At 38.2% G+C, this 18185-nt stretch overlaps 1 protein-coding gene across 1 annotated transcript; it reads left to right on the forward strand.

Moving 5' to 3' along the window:
* The first annotated feature begins 1640 nt into the window (after positions 1-1640).
* Positions 1641-15719, forward strand: LOC148953637 (uncharacterized). The gene is made up of 2 exons (XM_089087264.1): positions 1641-2279; positions 15609-15719. The coding sequence occupies exons 1-2, from the start codon at positions 1641-1643 to the stop codon at positions 15717-15719; spliced, it is 750 nt and encodes a 249-aa protein (XP_088943390.1).
* Positions 15720-18185: the final 2466 nt, after the last annotated feature.

Here is an 18185-nt window from a genome sequence, read left to right on the forward strand (position 1 = left end):
AAGCACAGAAAGCGTTAAAACAATGAATAATCTTGAACTCAAAGTAGTATCAAGGAACATGAATGGTGGAGTTCTTGGTAAACTACCTCTGGTTAAGCAATTAGTACAAGAATATGACGTAGTCTGTCTACAGGAGCACTTTCTTACAACAGAAGGACTTCAGGTTCTTGAGGTCAATGACAGTTCCAGCGTATTCAGTGTTCCTGCAAAGCGTTCTGGCAGAGGTAGACCCTCTGGTGGTATTTCAATACTGGTACGCAGAAGTCTTAATCCTTCCTTGTACAAGCAGTCTGATTCCTTCGTCGGTGCCCGAATTGCTGATACAGCCCTGTTCTGTGTCTATATGCCCACGGGTTATCGTGACGATGAATCTGATGCAAGATTCAATGTTGCTTGTGGACAGATTTGTGGAGCAGTTGAGGGATGTGTCACGCAAAAACTGTCATGCATTGTAACCGAAGACATGAACTGTAACCTGTGCGACAACAGCCCGAGAACTCAGGTTCTGGTTGCTGCCTGTGAAAGTCTCCGTGTACTTGAAAATGACCTGGACTACACGTATGTACATAACTCTGGCTCTGTATCCTCCCTTGACTCAATGCTTTGCTCTGCAGATGTGAAGACAAACGGAAAATGTAGGGTAAAATTAAGCATCTGTGCTTCCGACCACCTACCCGTCTCGAATGTGTTCTGTGTCACTAATAAACCTACTCAGCCCGATAAATGTCACCGTAAATGGGTGGTAAAATCTGAGTGGGGAAAAGCCGACTCTGCGCTTTTCAAGTCCGTGTATGATAATATACTTGAAAAGATAAAGGTCCCATTTCAACTGCTTCAACAAGGTTCGCCTGTTCCCGATAATGAGAAGCAGATACTCCTGAACAATTACTGTGCAGAAATTACACATGCACTACGCTGTGCCGAAAAGGCTGCAGTTCCGACAAGAAAAGTTCGAATCGGAAGTGAAAATCCACAGTGGTCTCAGAATGTACAGTTGTCCGAGTCTTGTAGTCGATCTAAATTCTGGTATACACTATGGAACGATTGCGGGCGCCCTCGTCAAGGTGTCTTGAATGATATCAGGCTATATACTAAGCGAAAGTTCGCCAAGACCCTTGCTAAACACCAAACTGACTTAATGGACCAGAATTGCAAAGTGCCTGAAGGTGACCCAAATGCAGTCTGGAAGTATATTAGAAAGAGAAGGAGTACCAAATCTCGCAAAAAAGAAATTTTGCCAAGTGAAAGTGATTGGAATAAATATTTCACCGACGAATTCTCACCGCCGAACAAGGCTCTCGAGGAAGAGTTCGAAAAAGAGCTCGACTCCCTCCTAGCGTCAAATGAACGAAGTGCGGGTTCGTTGTTACTGTCTCTAGTATCCGTCATATGCTATCTAAACTGAAAAAGAAGTATTCTCGAGGTGATGATAATATTTGTGGAATGCATCTGGCTATTGGGGGTGACAGTGTGTTAAATCACCTTGCTCTTATGTACCAGATGATCTTTACCTGCGGTCTTGTCCCCGATGTTTTCTGTGTTGGCGTCGTTACACCAGTTCCCAAAAAGGGAATGATCCCAGGAACTGTTCATCATACCGCCCGATAACTGTTGCGCCGGTATTTTTCAAACTCATGGAAATGCTTGTTTTTGGTGACCTAAGTGAAGCTTGTTATACTCCCGATTCGCAATTCGGGTTTAAGAGTGGTACTAGTCGCGAGCCTGCTCATTTGTTGATAGCTGATATTTTGCTCAGTGCTCACGATAATAATGATACACTTGTTCTAGCAAGCCACGATGTGCGTAGAGCATTCGACTCCGGTATCCACGCACATATACTTAGTTCTGCTTGTAAACACGGAGTTAACCGTTCGGTTGTCGTTGCATGGTGGAGCATGTATAGGAGACTGAGAGTGAAGATTAAAGTCCCCACTCATCACGGTATGGTGGTATCCACCATAGTTATACCTGTCCGTAAAGGTATCCGGCAAGGCTCCATTACTTCCCCTTCCCTATACAACAACAGTATTATAGTCCCTCAAGAATCTGCCAAAACGTGCTGCATATATCTAGGTACAGAGGTGTCGATCATCAATTACGCTGATGATATACTTAACACAAGTAGGTCTGTTTCAAGCATTGAGGATAACTACAATATATTGAGTGATGAATATGCTAAGATTGGGCTAGCTTTTAATGCTGCCAAAAGTGAAGTAGTTATTTTTCATCGCAACGCGAAAGATTTGACCCCGATTAGCGTGCACCTAGGCGATACTGCGGTGAGCTCAAAGCCATCTCTAACTTAGCTTGGACTGCCGATCGCTTCAGATCTGCGGTTTACTCGTGAAGCACTGGTTGAGCATTTTCCAGAAAAGGCACGCAAAGCATACGGACTACTCCTACCCTGCAAACGTATGTATAACCGCCATATACTCGGAAGGCTTTATTCCGTGTTCGTTATCCCGCATGTTCTGTCACTCTCGCCGTTTTGGTCTCTTTTCACCGAATCAGATAAAATTCAGATAAAATTTCTCAGAGAGAAATTCAAGAGTTTCGAAAAATTACAGCGTTGCGGACCCGACTACTGCAGCTACTGAGCGAATCGTCCGATTTCGGCGTTCGCTCAATCCTGATTATGATATGTACCGAGCTATCGTAGGCTAGTTTGATTACGAGTTTAGTATGTTGTATATAGATTGTTATTGAAGTCTTGTTGTTTCTCTTATTGTGTTTTCTTTTTCTCTTTTTTTTTTCTTTTTTTCATTACTCCGTTGTGTAACCTTGTGTTATTTATGATGGGAAATAAAAACCATTCATTCAAATAAAAAAAAAAAATAAATTAAGAAACACAAATCCGTAGGCTTTCTTCCTAAAAAACACAAAATTCCACATTTTTGTATATAGATGATTGAAACCTCTACAGCTGGGCTCTCTGATATGCTGAATCTAGTGGTATGATTTTCAATGAGATTATTAGACTGTTGGGGCTGTTTCCTCCTTTTTTGAAAATTGGGCAAATTTTCTCAGGCTTAAAACTTCTGATGGGTAACATTAAACTTAATTAAATTCTTTTGATATATATATCGTTATCAAAATTCTGTTTTTTTAGAATTCTGGCTACTATTGAGCCGCGTCACTCCTTAATTGCGCTTCCTTACCATGTTTAACTCATTACCATAAAGGGCTTGATTATGAAAGCTTAAATGGTTTTTACAAATGTAGATCTACTCCATTTGTATGTGAACAATAACTTCAAATAAAGTCAATATCATTTTTATTAGGCTTATAAGATAGTGTACGAAATCCTTTAGTTTTTTATTGTTTAAGGTTTAACATTTCTAGTAAATTCTAGTCTTTCCGCAAGTAAAGTGGTTTCGTTTACTGTCGGGTCTGTCGGCTAATTGTCAAAGTGAAATATCTTATTTGTCTATAAGCTTAATGAGTGTCGGCTTTATTATTCCCACAGATACTTACCAGTTTTCCACCTAAGCCATTCTATATAGTCTGACTTATTATGAATGCCCAAGGAAGCTTTGGGTCAGATATTCCCAATCCTTTTCTAGGCCTAAGCTTCTTTGAATCTTGTGCAATCACTCCCTACACATTTATAATGGACCACGACAGGGATGGAAAAATGGTGATTGGAACGATTGGGCCCTATCGGACCCCGCGTTTTAAAGGGTCCCGAGCCGCTATCAAAATGAACAGTTGATTTTTTTGAAATTGTAAAATTTTCTTAACAATTCCAGTAGCCGTTGCTTTTGGAGAGATCATTTTCCAGACTAAAACCACAAAAAAAAAAATTTGATATCAACAATAAATATGCTATGCTAAATAGTTTAGCAATTATGTTGATTGAAAGTGAAGACATAAGGAAAACACATTTTAAAACCGTTTTAGAAGCATTTGCGGAACAAAAATTTAGAAATATGTAAATTTGCGCGTCCATATTCGGTGATGTAAATTTGAAAGGCATTTTAGTAGTTTCATAATATCTAGGGGACACAAACGTAAATTAATTTAAGCACAAAATCAGTGCAAAAGAAGACAAAACAGTAAGCTCAAAATGAAAAAAAAAACTGGACCATTAAATGAGACAGGATTAAGAGAAATAGGCTACTTGAGAAATGTAAATTTGCGACGGGTTATAATGAACAACCTAGACCATCAAAAGTGACAAGACCAATCCAAGCAGCTAAGACAAAAGGCATTGAAAAAAATGTCTGAAGCATTGATAAAGGAAAATAAAGATCAAAGACAAATGTAGTTATATTATTAGTGAAACCGAGAATTATAACAAGTCAACACAAAATTGAAGAACATAGAAATGTGCAGTTAAATGATAAGTTGCAGAAAGGATCACAACGACTCAAAAACAAAAGTGAAGAACAAAAAATATGCGGTTACAAGACATGCGACAATGAGGATCAGAACGAATCAAAACGAAAATGAAGAACAGAGAAATGTGTGGTTAGAAGATATATGATCACGAGAACAAAGAAATATACAGTTAAAAGATAATCAGCAGGAGAATTGCAAACAACAATAGTTTGAATTTTACTTGAAAATTTAATATATAGAGGGGCCCCTGCAAAATAAGTTCCAATCGGGCCCCATACCTACTCGATCCGGCCTTGAACCACGATTGTTTTGCTGCGATGCTAGTGGTGTACTTTATTAAGCACTTGCATAGATTTTTTTGTACTTTCCCATTATGCGGACACCCCGGCTATAGACAGTTGAATGAATGCAGTGCTGGAGACTCGTAAAGCGGATAATTGTTATCTAAATTGATCGAAGACTGTGGTTTCTGATTGAATTTACAATATTTAAACTGTTGTTTTTTGGGGTTTAGGGGGATAAAAGGGTACCTAGGTAAGGTTAGGCTACGTATTTAATATATGCAATGCTTTACACCCCCCCCCTAATGTGCAAATATATAGCCCAAATTTGTTTATAAACTATTATAAATTCATCATATTTTGTTTTATTTCATTAGCACTAACCAAACTTGACTTTTTATAGGTGTCCATATAATGGGAAAGAACCGATTTTTTAAAGATATTTAACATTAGAAACTCTTTCTTGTGATCCTAGTCATGCGTTTGCCTTTGGTTAGAACCCTACTTTAGGCCCTGTACTAAGCTGGATTTCCCCTTCTAAACATTCCATATCAAATGAGAGCCTACACCAATATGTAAAGCCAGCCTATTTATGAGTGTCTCCTCTTGGCTCTCCCTATAGGCGCGATAGGTGGTCGGAAGATTTTATCCCGCATGGAGGACTTTTATTTAAGTTGCTCTATTTTCCATGATTGTAACCCCAATCTTCGGCTGGAAAGCCCTGAATTCCCTGGGTCCAATCATTGTTGGGTAAATGTTTCTAGAACTGATACGAAAATGACCGCACTAGAAATACCTAGAACACAATCAATGAGACAGCACTAGCGAAATTGATTGCATTCCATTTCGTCACTTTAGAAGAGTAACCCGGAGTAAAAATTACAGGTTTACAATGATCGGATGACCTTGACAATCATGGTGAAAGTCGATTTTAGGGGATTTATTGTTATCATAATTCACAGCTATTTTACCAATAAAACTTTCAAGCTTGACTCTAAAAGACCCAAAATGGTTTATCTGGTAAATGTCAGCTTAGGGACCTTTGATACAGCCTAAAAAAAAGAACTCAGCAATTTATGTATTTAAGTTTTATTGATAAGGACTAATTTCGTGGGGCAAAGATTACGGCAATTGTAAGCCGTATTTAACAAATTGACTTTATTTTACCCAGTCGAAATTGTAAGTCGTAATTCCAGGTTTTTCTTGAGGAATTGTAGTTTCCTCCGACCACAGGTAGAGAGCAATGTCAAAACTTAAAACGAGTAAAAATTGTCCCAAACGAGACGGAGCTATTGACATGTAAACTTCCATTTTTAGAGGTTCAAGTAGCCGCTAATGTTAAGCTGATAACAGTATTTTTTTTCGACATTTTTGTAGTGAACTTTACAAAATAATCTGAGTTTTGAAAATCAATAAAATGTTTGTAGTCACAAATTGACAATTTGTCGTACTGTATAACCTTCATTAAGGCAGAAACAACCGCTTGAACATTACAAATGGGGATTAAGGGGGACTTTATCTTCTTCCTGATAAGGGTGATTGCAGCTGCTTTGAAATTTTAACCTCGCTCTTTCCTTGTGTTTTAAAGTTCAATTTACGTTTGTTTTTTAATGTTATATTTGAATATATTTTTTGTCTCTCCGATAAAAGAATGGGTTTGCTTTTAGGGGGAGCCATTTATTTTATATGCAAATATGTTATTGTTCGCCTTTTGAAAACATGTGTTAATTTCCATAAATCATAAAAATTTTTTAAGGGAATGTTTTTTTGTAAAATAAATAGAGGGCAACCAGCCCTCTCCCCCTTTTAGATACCCCCCTGGCCTTAGCACTGATAGAAACCTTAAAAAGCCATTTTATTCAAAATAGTCACAACGATTAATAGCTATGCCTCTGGGGGTGCGATACCCCCACAGCTTCCTGGACAAGGGATGTAAATTACGCAATTTGTTCAGTTTTTACACACAGTGTTTATCATTGGGAAAGGGGGAAATGTAGGATCCTCGGTGTGTCCGAAAAGGCTAAGGGTCCTGAAGTAAAATATCGAGGAACGTTGAGGGATATGTTGAGCTAAATAACAAAAAAAACTATCGGCGTCCAAGATTTCAAAAAGACTTATCTGCAATATATTAGGAGCGGGTAAGACTATTAGCTGGAAACTTTCAGGGCCACTACTACTACTACTACTGCGACTGCAAATACGACTGGTTTTGACTGCGACTGTGACTGCAACAACTTGCAACGGTGACTGCGACTGCTTGCAACTGCTCCTTCATCTATTTGTGACTACTTTCAGGGAATTTTTAGGGGAATATTACCCTTTAGTGATAGAGTTAGTCGCATATTGAAAACTCAAACGCCTTCTTGTTCGATGTTTGGAGACGAAGTGCTTGACGGACTATTGCACGAATTGATTCAATGCCTCTCGAACGGTTGATTACCCAAAAGATTATTGGAAATAATAGAAGATGAAGGAATAAAAACAACGTCTGTAGAAGTAAAGAAGAAAGCTCTAAAGCTGTCCTTTTGTGGTAAATGTAAGCAAAGGAATTACGCGCTGTGTTTGTTAGTAACAAGTGTTAGCATGCATGTGTGGAAAATGCGGAAACGTCAGAAGCAGGTCAAAAAAGTTATGTGGATGACTTGAGACGGAGTCGAGTATGGAGGGAGAGAGTATATGTGGAATGAATGTGTAAAATCGAGTTTTAAATTTGAAAATTTTTATTTAAATGTTATATTGTAAAAATGTTTTAAATTGCATTAAAAAAAAATTGAGGAAATGATGTTAGTATTAATATAAATGATTTTAATTTATTTTTTATTGGTTTATGTTTGATTTTTGAGTAGCCAAATGGGTATTAAAATATTTTAGTAGTTTATTTGTGTGTTATTAAAGGAGGATAAGAATGGCATGCCTAAAGATATTGTAAGGGCACAGCTTTCTACTCCTCCTAGGTTTGTTTTCGGGTTGAGGGAAGGTTGGGAGGATGGAGGATAATGTATAGTTGATTGAGAACTCGGTTTTATAAAAAATATTTGTGTATTATTAATGTATTTACACGGTGAAAGGAGTGTCCTATGGCAGAAGGGCACCCTGCTAAACTGGGAATGGTACTTTTTTTGCGGTTTTGATTTTTTTTTTGTAGTATACCTTGTCTTCGTCAATTATATTTGGCTACCCAAAATCCAAAATTCAAAAAATAAAAGTTGTTTTTAAAGTAGTTTAGGTGAAATTAAAGTTTGAAATTAAGTGAAAAAGATTATTATTTCACCGAGAGGAGAGGGCGTGGGATTTAAAAAAAAAGAAAAAAAGGGGATTTTGAACAAAATCAAAACGCACTATCTGCATATTTATTTCTAAAATGATGTATCAGCAACATCTCAAGAACAGCTGTAGGAAAAACAGTTCAAGAATAGCTCAAGGTTGCTTGGAGGGAAAATGGCCCCTCTTGTCATTTTAGACCACCTTAACACTGGTCAAAATTATAAAATAATAACTTCGTTTAAATTAGTGAAAAGGTCTAATTGCCATACCACCAGAAATGTCATGCCACTCACAGCCCCATGGAGAGAACGTTGTAAATTATGCAATGTTTAGATGCAGGATCTATCATTGGAAAAATTTGGTCTGAAGTGTGCCAGAAAACCCTAAGTGCATTGGCAAAACTTTAGAGAATGCTGAGGAGGATGTTACACAAAGCCAAAAGACACTATGTGCATCCAGGTTCATCAAAAGGGTATATCTGCAATATTAATTTAAAAAACTTTTTCCACAAAATAAGATTTTCAAAGAAAAGTAAAGAACTCCATTAAACAAAAAATGAGCAAAAATAAAATCAAATAATCTACCAAGCGTGAAAATACCACAAATCAGCATCGATGAATAAATTAAACCCAAAACGAACAGAAATTACAATAATTAACCGAGTCAAACTCAAAACGAGCAGAAATTAACATAAGTTGGGCGCAAAACCCCTATGCCTTCCCAAGGCATGAACAGTGCTTCCCAAGAAAGTGCATTGTCAGTTTAATATACATATACTGATATTTAGTAATCAAAATGTTAATATTATTTGATTTATTAAAGTTATAAAAGTAAAAACAAAATGGCTATTTCAAAATTTTGATTGGATGTGTTTGGGGAAATGATCGACGTGGGGGGGGGGGGCTAGTTGCCCTCCAATCGGTTTCGACTATTAAAAAGGGAACTAGACGTTTGAATTTCCAATCGAATGAGACTTTTTTGAAGTTTATACGACAACACTTTCTATAAGAACCTTATATGCTCCCAGGTCATAAATTAAAACCCTTGCCCTGAGGGTTGTGGGGGAATGTCCTCCTCAAAAACATACTTTCTATGTGTAAAATAATTATGCTGAACAAAATGGCCACCCCAAACTTGTGATTACATGTGTTTGGGGGAATGATGGGCGTGGGGGGGCAAGTTTTCATCCCATCACTTTCGATTATAAAATAGGACACAAGTTCGACGAATTTACATTCGGAAGAGCCTTTTTTGAAGTTTCTACGACAACGCCTTCTATAAAAACCTTATATACCCCCAGGGCATAACTTAAAACCCTTGCCCAGAGGGTTGTGGGGGAGTGTCCTCCTCAAAAACATATTTTCTATCAGGAAATCAACTACGCTGAACAAAATGGCTATCTCAAAATTTTGATTGGACGTGTTTGGAGGAATGATCAGCGTGGGGCAGGGGGGGGGGGGGCTAGGTGCCCTCCAATAACTTTCGACTAGTAAAAAGTGTACTAGCCTTTCGAATTTCCAATCGAATGAGCCTGTTTTGAAGTTTCTACGACAACACCTTCCATAAAAACCTTAAATACCCCCAGGGCATAAATTAAAACCCTTACCCTGAGGGTTGTGGGGGAGTGTCCTCCTCAAAAATATATTTTCTATCTGGAAATCAACTACGCTGAACAAAATGGCTATCTCAAAATTTTGATTAAATGCATTTGGGGGTATAATGGGCATGGGGGAGGGGGTGGCTAGTTACCCTCCAATCACTTTCAACTATCAAAAAGGGCACTAGAAGTCTCAATTTCCAATTGAATGAGCCCCTTTTGAAGTGTCTACGACAACCCCTTCCATATGAATAATAAATAGTACATTGTGCCAACATCGTTCTTATATGCCCTCAGGGCATAGCTTAAAACCCTTGCCCCGAGCGTTGAGGGGGAGTATCCTCCTCAAAAACATATCTTCTATCTGGAAATCAACTATGCTGAACAAAATGGCTGTCTCAAAAGTTTGATTGGATGTGTTTGGGGGAATGATGGGCGTGGGGGGGGCTATTTGCCCTCCAACCACTTTCGACTATTAAAAAGGCACTAGCCCTTTGAATTTCCAATCGAATGAGCCTGTTTTGAAGTTTCTACGACAACGCCTCCTATAGAAAAACCTTATAGGCCCCCAGGGTATAACTTAAAACCCTTGCCCTGAAGGTTGTGGGGGAGTGTCCTTCTCAAAAACATATTTTCTATCTGGAAATCAAGTACGCTGAACAAAATACCTACCTCTAAATTTTGATTTGATGTGTTTTGAGGAATGATGGGGGTGGGGGGGGGGCTAGTTGCCCTCCAATCACTTTTGACTATCAAAAAGGGTACTAGCCCTTCGTATTTTCAATCAAATGAGCCTATTTTGAAGTTTCTACGACAACGCCTTCTATAAAACAACATATATGCCCCCAGGGCATAACTTAAAACCCTTACCCCGACGGTTGGGGGGGAGTGTCCTCCCCAAAAACACATTTTCTATCTGGAAATAAATTACGCTGTACAAAATGGCTATCTCAAAATTTTGATTGGATGTGTTTGGGGGGAATGATGGGTGTGGGGGGGATAGTTGCCCTCCAATCAATTTCGACTATTAAAAATGGCCCTAGAACTCTCAATTTCCAATCGAATGAGCCCCTTTTGAAGCCTATCAGACGAACCCTTCTATATGCAGTGCCCTGCTCTAAAGGGAAAAAAAATGATACATTGTGCCAACATTGTTCTTATATGCCCTCAGGGCATAACTTAAAACCCTTGTCCCGAGGGTTGTGGGGAGTGTCCTCCTCCAAAAGATATTTTCTATCTGGAAATCAACTCCGCTGAACAAAATGGCTATCTAAAAATTTTGATTGAATGTGTTTGGGAGAATGAGGGGCGTGGGAGGCGGGGGCTAGTTTCCCTCCAATCACTTTTGACTAGTAAAAAGAGTAGTAGCCCTGTGAATTTCCAATAAACTGAGCCTGTTTGGAAGTTTTTACGACAACGCCGACTATAAAAACCTTATATGTCCCAGGGCATAACTTAAAACCCTTGCCCTGAGGGTTTTGGGGGAGTGTCCTCCTCAACAACATATTTTCTATCTGGAAATCAACTACGCTGAACAAAATGGCTATTTCAAATTTTGATTGGAAGTGTTTGGCGGAATGATGGGCGTGGGGGGACTAGCTGCCCTCTAATCACTTTGGACTATTAAAAAGGGTACTAGCCCTTCGATTTTCCAATCGAATGAGCCTGTTTTGAAGGTTCAACGACAACACCTTCTATAAAAACCTTATATGCCCCCAGGGCATAACTTAAAACCCTTGCCCCAAGCATTGTTGGGGAGTGTCTTCCTCAAAAACATATTTTCTATCTGGAAATCAACTATGCTGAACAAAAAGGCTGTCTCAAGATTTTGAACGGAAGTGTTTTGGAAAATGATCGGAGTGGGGGGGGGGGCTAGTTGCCCTCCAAGCACTTTCGACTATTAAAAGAGCACTAGCCCTTTGAATTTCCAATTGAATGAGCCTTTTTTGAAGTTTCTACGACAACGCCTTCTATAAAAACCTTTTATGCCCCCAGGGCATAACTTAAAACCCTTGCCCCGAGGATTGTGGGGGAGTGTCCTCCTCAAAAACACATTTTCTATCTGGAAATCAACAACGCTGAACAAAATGGCTATATCAAAATTTTGATTGGATGTGTTGGGGGGATGATGGGCGTGGGAGGGGGCTAGTTTCCCTCCAATCACTTTCGATTATTAAAAGGGCCCTAGAACTCTCGATTTCCAATTGAATGATCCCCTTTTGAAGTCTCTACGACGACCCCTTCCATATGAAGTGGCCTGCTCTAAAGAAAAAAAAATAATACATGGTACATTGTGCCAACATTGTTCTGATATGCCCTCAGGGCATAACTTAAAACCCTTGCCCAGAAGGTTGTGAGGGAGTGTCCTCCTCAAAAATATATTTTCTATCTGGAAATCAACTACGCTGAACAAAATGGCTATCAATTTCAACTATCAAAAACGGCACTAGAACTCTCAATTTCCAATCGAATGAGCCCCTTTTGAAGTTTCTACGACAACCTCTTCTATATGAAGTGCCCAGCTCTAAAGAAAAAAAAAATAAATAAATAGTACATTTTGCCAACATCTTTCTTATATGCCCTCAGGGCATAACTTAAAACCCTTGCCCCGAGGTTCGTGGGGGGTTTCCTCCTCAAAAACATATTTGCTATCTGGAAATCAACTATGTTGAACAAAATGGCTATCTCAAAATTTTGATTGGATGTGTTGGGAGGAATGATGGGCGTGGTGGGGGGGCTAGTTGCCATCCAATGATTTTTGACTATTAAAAAGGGTAGTAGCCCTTTGAATTTCCAATCGATTGAGCCTGTTTTGAAGTTTCTACGACAACGCCTTCTATAAAAATCTTATATGCCCCCAGGGCATAACTTAAAACCCTTGCCCTTAGGGTTGTGGGGAGTGTCCTCCTCAAAAACATATTTTCTGTTTGGAAATCAACTACGATGAACAAAATGGATATCTCAAACTTTTGATTGGATTTGCCTGGGGGAATGATGGGCGTGGTGGGGGGGGGGGGCTAGTTGCCCTCCAATCAGTTTCGATTATTAAAAAGGGCACTAGCCACTCCAATTTACAATCGAATGAGCCCTATTCGAAGTTTCTACGACAACTCCTTCGATACGAAGTGCCCGGGTATGGAGAACCCGGTACTAGATTAACCAATGCATCAACCATTACAAAGAAGAAGCACCTCGCTTCCGGTGAGCTCCCACTCGACCCATACATTATCTCCATCATGAGCGCTACGATTAAAAAAAGCTCACCTGAATGGTTTGGCCTTCTTGTATATACCCAGGGGTTTCTGTAATAAACAGGATTGCTTAATATTTTTCAATATATCCAATAATTTTCATGTCTAAAATTCAACAATTAGGTGGTTATGGATTATTCACATGCGGGAGGAGATTTAATGTCCTTTGTAAAAGCCTGTACGAGATTTAATGGCCTTGGTAAAAACCTTTATGAAATTTAATGTTCTTGGTAAAAACATGTATGAGTTTTAACATCCTTGGTAAAAGCCTATATGAGATTTAATGTCCTTGGTAAAACCCTGTAGGTGATTTAATGACCAATTTCTGAAAAAAGAGGGGAGACAACCCTGAAAATTAAGTGACATTAATGAAAATGACGGCACATCAACCGAACACCGTCAACGAGAGCTCCGATTGACCACCACCAAAGTGTCACAAAGCCGTCAGTGTGCCACCACCACTTGGAAAATAGGGGGGGAGGCAATGAGTTACTCAGAATCTAGAAGGCGCTATTTTTTTTCACTGAAAATAACAAAGATAAATCTCAAAAACAATTATTATTAAAATCATGAGGGAGAGGGATCTAGGAAAATCAGTGCCTCATTCATCATTTAGCCTCCCCTGAGAGAGTTTTCGAGCAGAAATAGACATATTTCATCTTTAGATATTTAGTTCTTCACAGAAATGTCACAGATTCAGATGTTTGGAGGTGGAGCCAGGTATCCTGGAGTTATTTTAAAACGAGCAGAAGTTCAGTCATTTCGTATGTTTTTTAAGGTTAGTTTTTACATATTTTTCTAATAAAGTTGAGTTTTTTTCATTTTTTAGGTTGCGCGCGCGGGGAGGGGGGGTTGGGCGGGAGGGCATAAAGCATTTCTTCAAGATTTCATATAGAATTCTAGTTTTAGAGGCTATCCGTATTTTTACCTTGTTTTAATATTCAGTAAACAGCAAATTTATACTTTAACTTGCAAAGGCATAGAGCTTTCGAGCACTATACATGTTAATTTCCGCTTGTTTTGAGTTTGACTCGGTTATCTATTTTATTTTCTGTTCGTTTTGGGTTCAATTTATTTATCAATGCTGATTAGTGGAGGTTTTACGATTTATAGATCATTTGGTTTTATTTTATTGCTCTTTTTTGGTTTAATGGAGTTCTTTAGTAGGAAGCTATCATGAGTTACGGGGGGAGTGACGTCACAGTCAGTTTATTGGTCGAGTCTAATGGGGTCAATGCCCCCTTTTCCAAGGTCGAGTTATTTGTTTTTTCTCGGTTTAATTACTCCAGTTTAAATTTTGAATATGCAAATGAACGGGAAGCTATTTAATGATCGAAGCGAAGGGGATCGGGGTTTCAGAGAAATTGATTACATAATTTGCTAGGAAACGATGGGACGTAGATAATTGGGAAATTGATTACATAATCAGCTGGGAATGTATTGATTAAGTCTAATGGGAACAAGATCACGTTTCTTTTTCTAAGCCAATCAGGGAAGTTACTTAAGGTGTCCCATTACATCAGAATTTGCCCTTGAGATTTTGTATATAAAGCACTTGCGTTATGATTTAACTATCATAAAGTTTTAAGACACCATGGAGAATACATCTGATATTATTGATTTGGAAACTCTGGTCTACATCGAGTTATAATGTGTGTCCTGTTAAGTAGATTTTCTTAGTGTATTTCCAAACAAAATCATTATAAATAGTCTCCCTCCATTAGATTCAAATTCAGGGTATACCCCCCCCCTCAATACAAACTCCACTATATGGTGTTTATACTCGATAGAAAGCGTAAAATACGCTCTTTTTCCATTACGTAAACCCCATCCTTCATTCCCCCACCTGTTTACGACTTTAATTCATTCATTAGAAATAATTCTTTTACTAAAAAAATGCCATTTTCCCATCATGCATTTAAAATCATCAAAATAGAATGTGCTCTCGGTCAAGACAAAACCGTGTGTGATTAAGGCTTTAATCCTCTTACAAGAGGGGAGCTTCATAGACAGTCTTCGCGTGGAAAGAGATTACTGTAAATTAAACTTGTGTGGTTTCAATGCCTTGCCTAATTCTATGTTTTCTAAAAGATGGGAACAAATTGTCTGCAAAATTAATATAGATATTTAGGACATGAAAATTATGTAAAAGGAAGAGGGAAACGAGTTATTTCCAAAATTAAGGCCTAACAAATATTTTTAGGACATTATGTAAAAGGAGGGAGGCGGGGAGGAGGCAATGCCTCGCTTATAACAGCTTCGTTGTAAGGTGAAAACAAACTGTTTCTTCGCGTGAAAAGGAAGGGGGGGGGGTTTAAGAAAAAGATACATAGCTGCAATGAGAAGATTTACTGAAGTACAGGCCCTTTTAAATTATATAAACCTTTGACCACAGAGGAATAATGTGTAAATATATACGTTGCGTCTCTAGGCATGTTTTTAATTTTTTTCTAGCTTTCGATAAAGTTTCTTTTATATTCCCAGGAGGGTCATATGCGTAAATTGAATAGAAATTTTACCTATTATCGCAAATATTATGTCTATAAGGTGTGTGTTAACGAGCTTTTTTTTATCTATTTTTAAGCCTATTGACTGGAAAATTTAAATTTTTTTCTAAATGGTAAAAATAGAAATATTGATTTCTATCCTAAGGATATAGACTACTGTTTGTCATGGGTTATTTTTCACAAGTTGTGTAATAAAACGTTTGATTTCTAAGCATAGTATGTTTCTCGTAAAATTTCACTTTTTGCTTTACTGAAAAGGGAGATAAATGCTTTCTAACAATAAATTCTGGTTAAGAGCGGGGGTACTAATTTTTCTTCTGTAAAAAGGGGATCATTATTCCATACTAACTTTTTTATTCTTTTTAAGGAGAATTTTGAAGAATGCGCACCTCCTCCATCAAATAGAGTAAGAGAGGGTGAGGCAGCCCCAGCAGTGCAAGCCTCTATGCAGTCTGGCATAAAAACGAAAAGAGAATGAGCGGTTTCTCATAATATGTTGAACCCCGCTGTACAAGCCTGTGTCATCGCCGCCGCCACCACATCTATACAAGAAACGGACACCACCGCCCCATCTATCCCCCCTCATGCTTTACCAGGTCCATCTGCACTCCATGAACAAGGCGAGAATGTGACTATCCCCACCCTACACGGACAAGATGCTGTCCCCTCGAACCCCAGTTATGGTGTGGGGCCTTCTGTGGTCTTATTGCAACCCAAAAATGCGCACCCTTCAATTCCCACTCTAGTTAAGGGGCCTTCCGTCCAATCTGCAGTGCTTGGGCCTTCAAGACAGACGCTGACTATACAATGCGAGAATGAGCCTCATTCAACCTTTCACAAGCAAGCTGCAAATCATAATTTAAGTTTTTAAATATTATTTCCGCTAATGAATTTTCTCCCAAGTCAATTTGAATGTTAGAGAATGTACCGTTTTTCAGAGTAGATAGATTATTAATATTACATTTTTTGAGGGGCTGTTTGAACAAAATGAAAGCATACTATACTACAGCCGGAATATGGAAATGTAAACTTTTTTACATCTACTTTCTATTTGGTTATAGAAAAATATCCACCTATTTCTTTCATCTCTTTTAGGCCTTTCTTTTCATCATTTTTCAACACAGTAAAAGTGTGTTAGGCCTTTCTTTTCGTTATTTTTCAACACAGTAAAAGCGTATCAGAGATAATTTTTATCCTAAAGGAAATATAACGTTCTCCCTTTTGAATCAGGTCAATTATTGCATACATTCAGCCAGATGAATTCTCATAGCAAAGCCAAAAAAGGCACTATATTCAGGTCATAATTTTGCATAGTAAATAGCAAAATCGTTGCGTTATAAACTGCTTTATTAACGAATGCTTAATCTTGTTTCTACAAATATTATAAAAAAAAATTTCTATCGGAAAGAGTTGTATATGGCCTGAAAGGGATAGGTTACCAAGTTAAGGCCCCAGTTTTTTCAACTCAGATAAAGAGCTTTAATATGAAATTTTTTGAGGATTTTTTCGAACAAAATAAAAACCTTCTATGTCATCTCTTATATTGTATTAAGTTGGAACTTTCAGAATATATATATAGATTAAACCATATGCTACTAATCGCATTTTAAATAATAATCAAATGTAAAAAATAGGGATGATTTAGACACTTTGAAAATAAGCTATTTTCTTTTATAGGTTGTATTGGTACCATATTCGCCATCATCATCATCAGATGGAGAAGGAGAAGACGCGCCTCTGGAGCTCTCCAACAATTCACCATGGAGTGGTAATTCACTGGAAATACCAGATAATATTGACGAATTTTTAAGCGATTTTTTAATGTTGATTATAGCGCAGTTGAGCAGGAGGACTTGAGTACAAACACCTTACAGCTTTTAGAGGATTTTACCCGGGAGTTAACAGGGAACCCTCCTCCCACTGATTACATACTTCCACTTCAAACTAATGAAGTGGCTTCGAACAACCCTATTATTGAACAATGTGGGGGAGGGGGTGTTTATAATATACAAGGGGGGCGGGGGAGGGTAATATCCAATTGATATCATTTCCTGACTTTCAGCTCTCAAACTCAATTTTAAATACGATAGTTGTCTACACTGCAACTTTTGGTGACCCTTTTAAATCAGTTATGGGGGGTGATTTTGTGTTTGACCCAATAGAAATTGTACATGAATATGTAGATAGAATTCGTGCACTATTAGAAAACCAGATTCAGCTGTGGGGGAGGGGTAGGGATTCAATTAAGGTTTCAGTTGTCTTAAGGGTATTCTATTTAAATGAGGGAAAAAGCAAGGTTTATCATCATTATATACATACTGAGATGCAAGTGGTCTATCTGCATTTAGAAAATTTTGAGGGTGTTTTTATGGATTGGATAGACCACGTTATTACCCATCTCGAAAATTATGGGGAAAATGGTAATGGGTCTGTGGTTCTTTTTGTTGAAAATTTAAGCGTTAATATTCGTAAATTTAAAAAAGATTTTATTTTAAGAGGGGGGTAAAGGGATGAGGGTATAGTTTTACAATATAATCCTGATTTAGAAGGATGTCAAGGCGTTCAGCGAATCTGTTTCGAAACAGGCCACAAATGTTTCAAGTACGCTTTCCTCATCTCAGATTTACGACCTTTGAAAGATGACGCTACAAAGAGAAATTTAGAATACTGGGCTGTGCATGGGAAGGAGGGGTCCGATTTTCCCATTGTATATTTCACTTCTTTAGAGGGAAAATATCCAGTAACGCTCAGGTCCATTGATATTTCTGAAAGGGCTAATGCCCATTTAAATATCGGCATTACTATGGTTCAATATGAAACAGAATTTGAGGATGGGGTTCGTTCTAAAAAGGAGGAGGTGGTGATCCCAGTAAGGGGCCCGTCGATTGAATTGGTGAAGCACTGGGTTTGGTTGTTGTACACAACACCTAGTGAACCCAATGCA

Source organism: Artemia sp. Qi Xiang Cuo, chromosome 3 (genome assembly GCF_049724085.1).
Source record: "Artemia sp. Qi Xiang Cuo chromosome 3, ASM4972408v1, whole genome shotgun sequence".
Lineage (NCBI taxonomy): Eukaryota > Metazoa > Arthropoda > Branchiopoda > Anostraca > Artemiidae > Artemia > Artemia sp. Qi Xiang Cuo.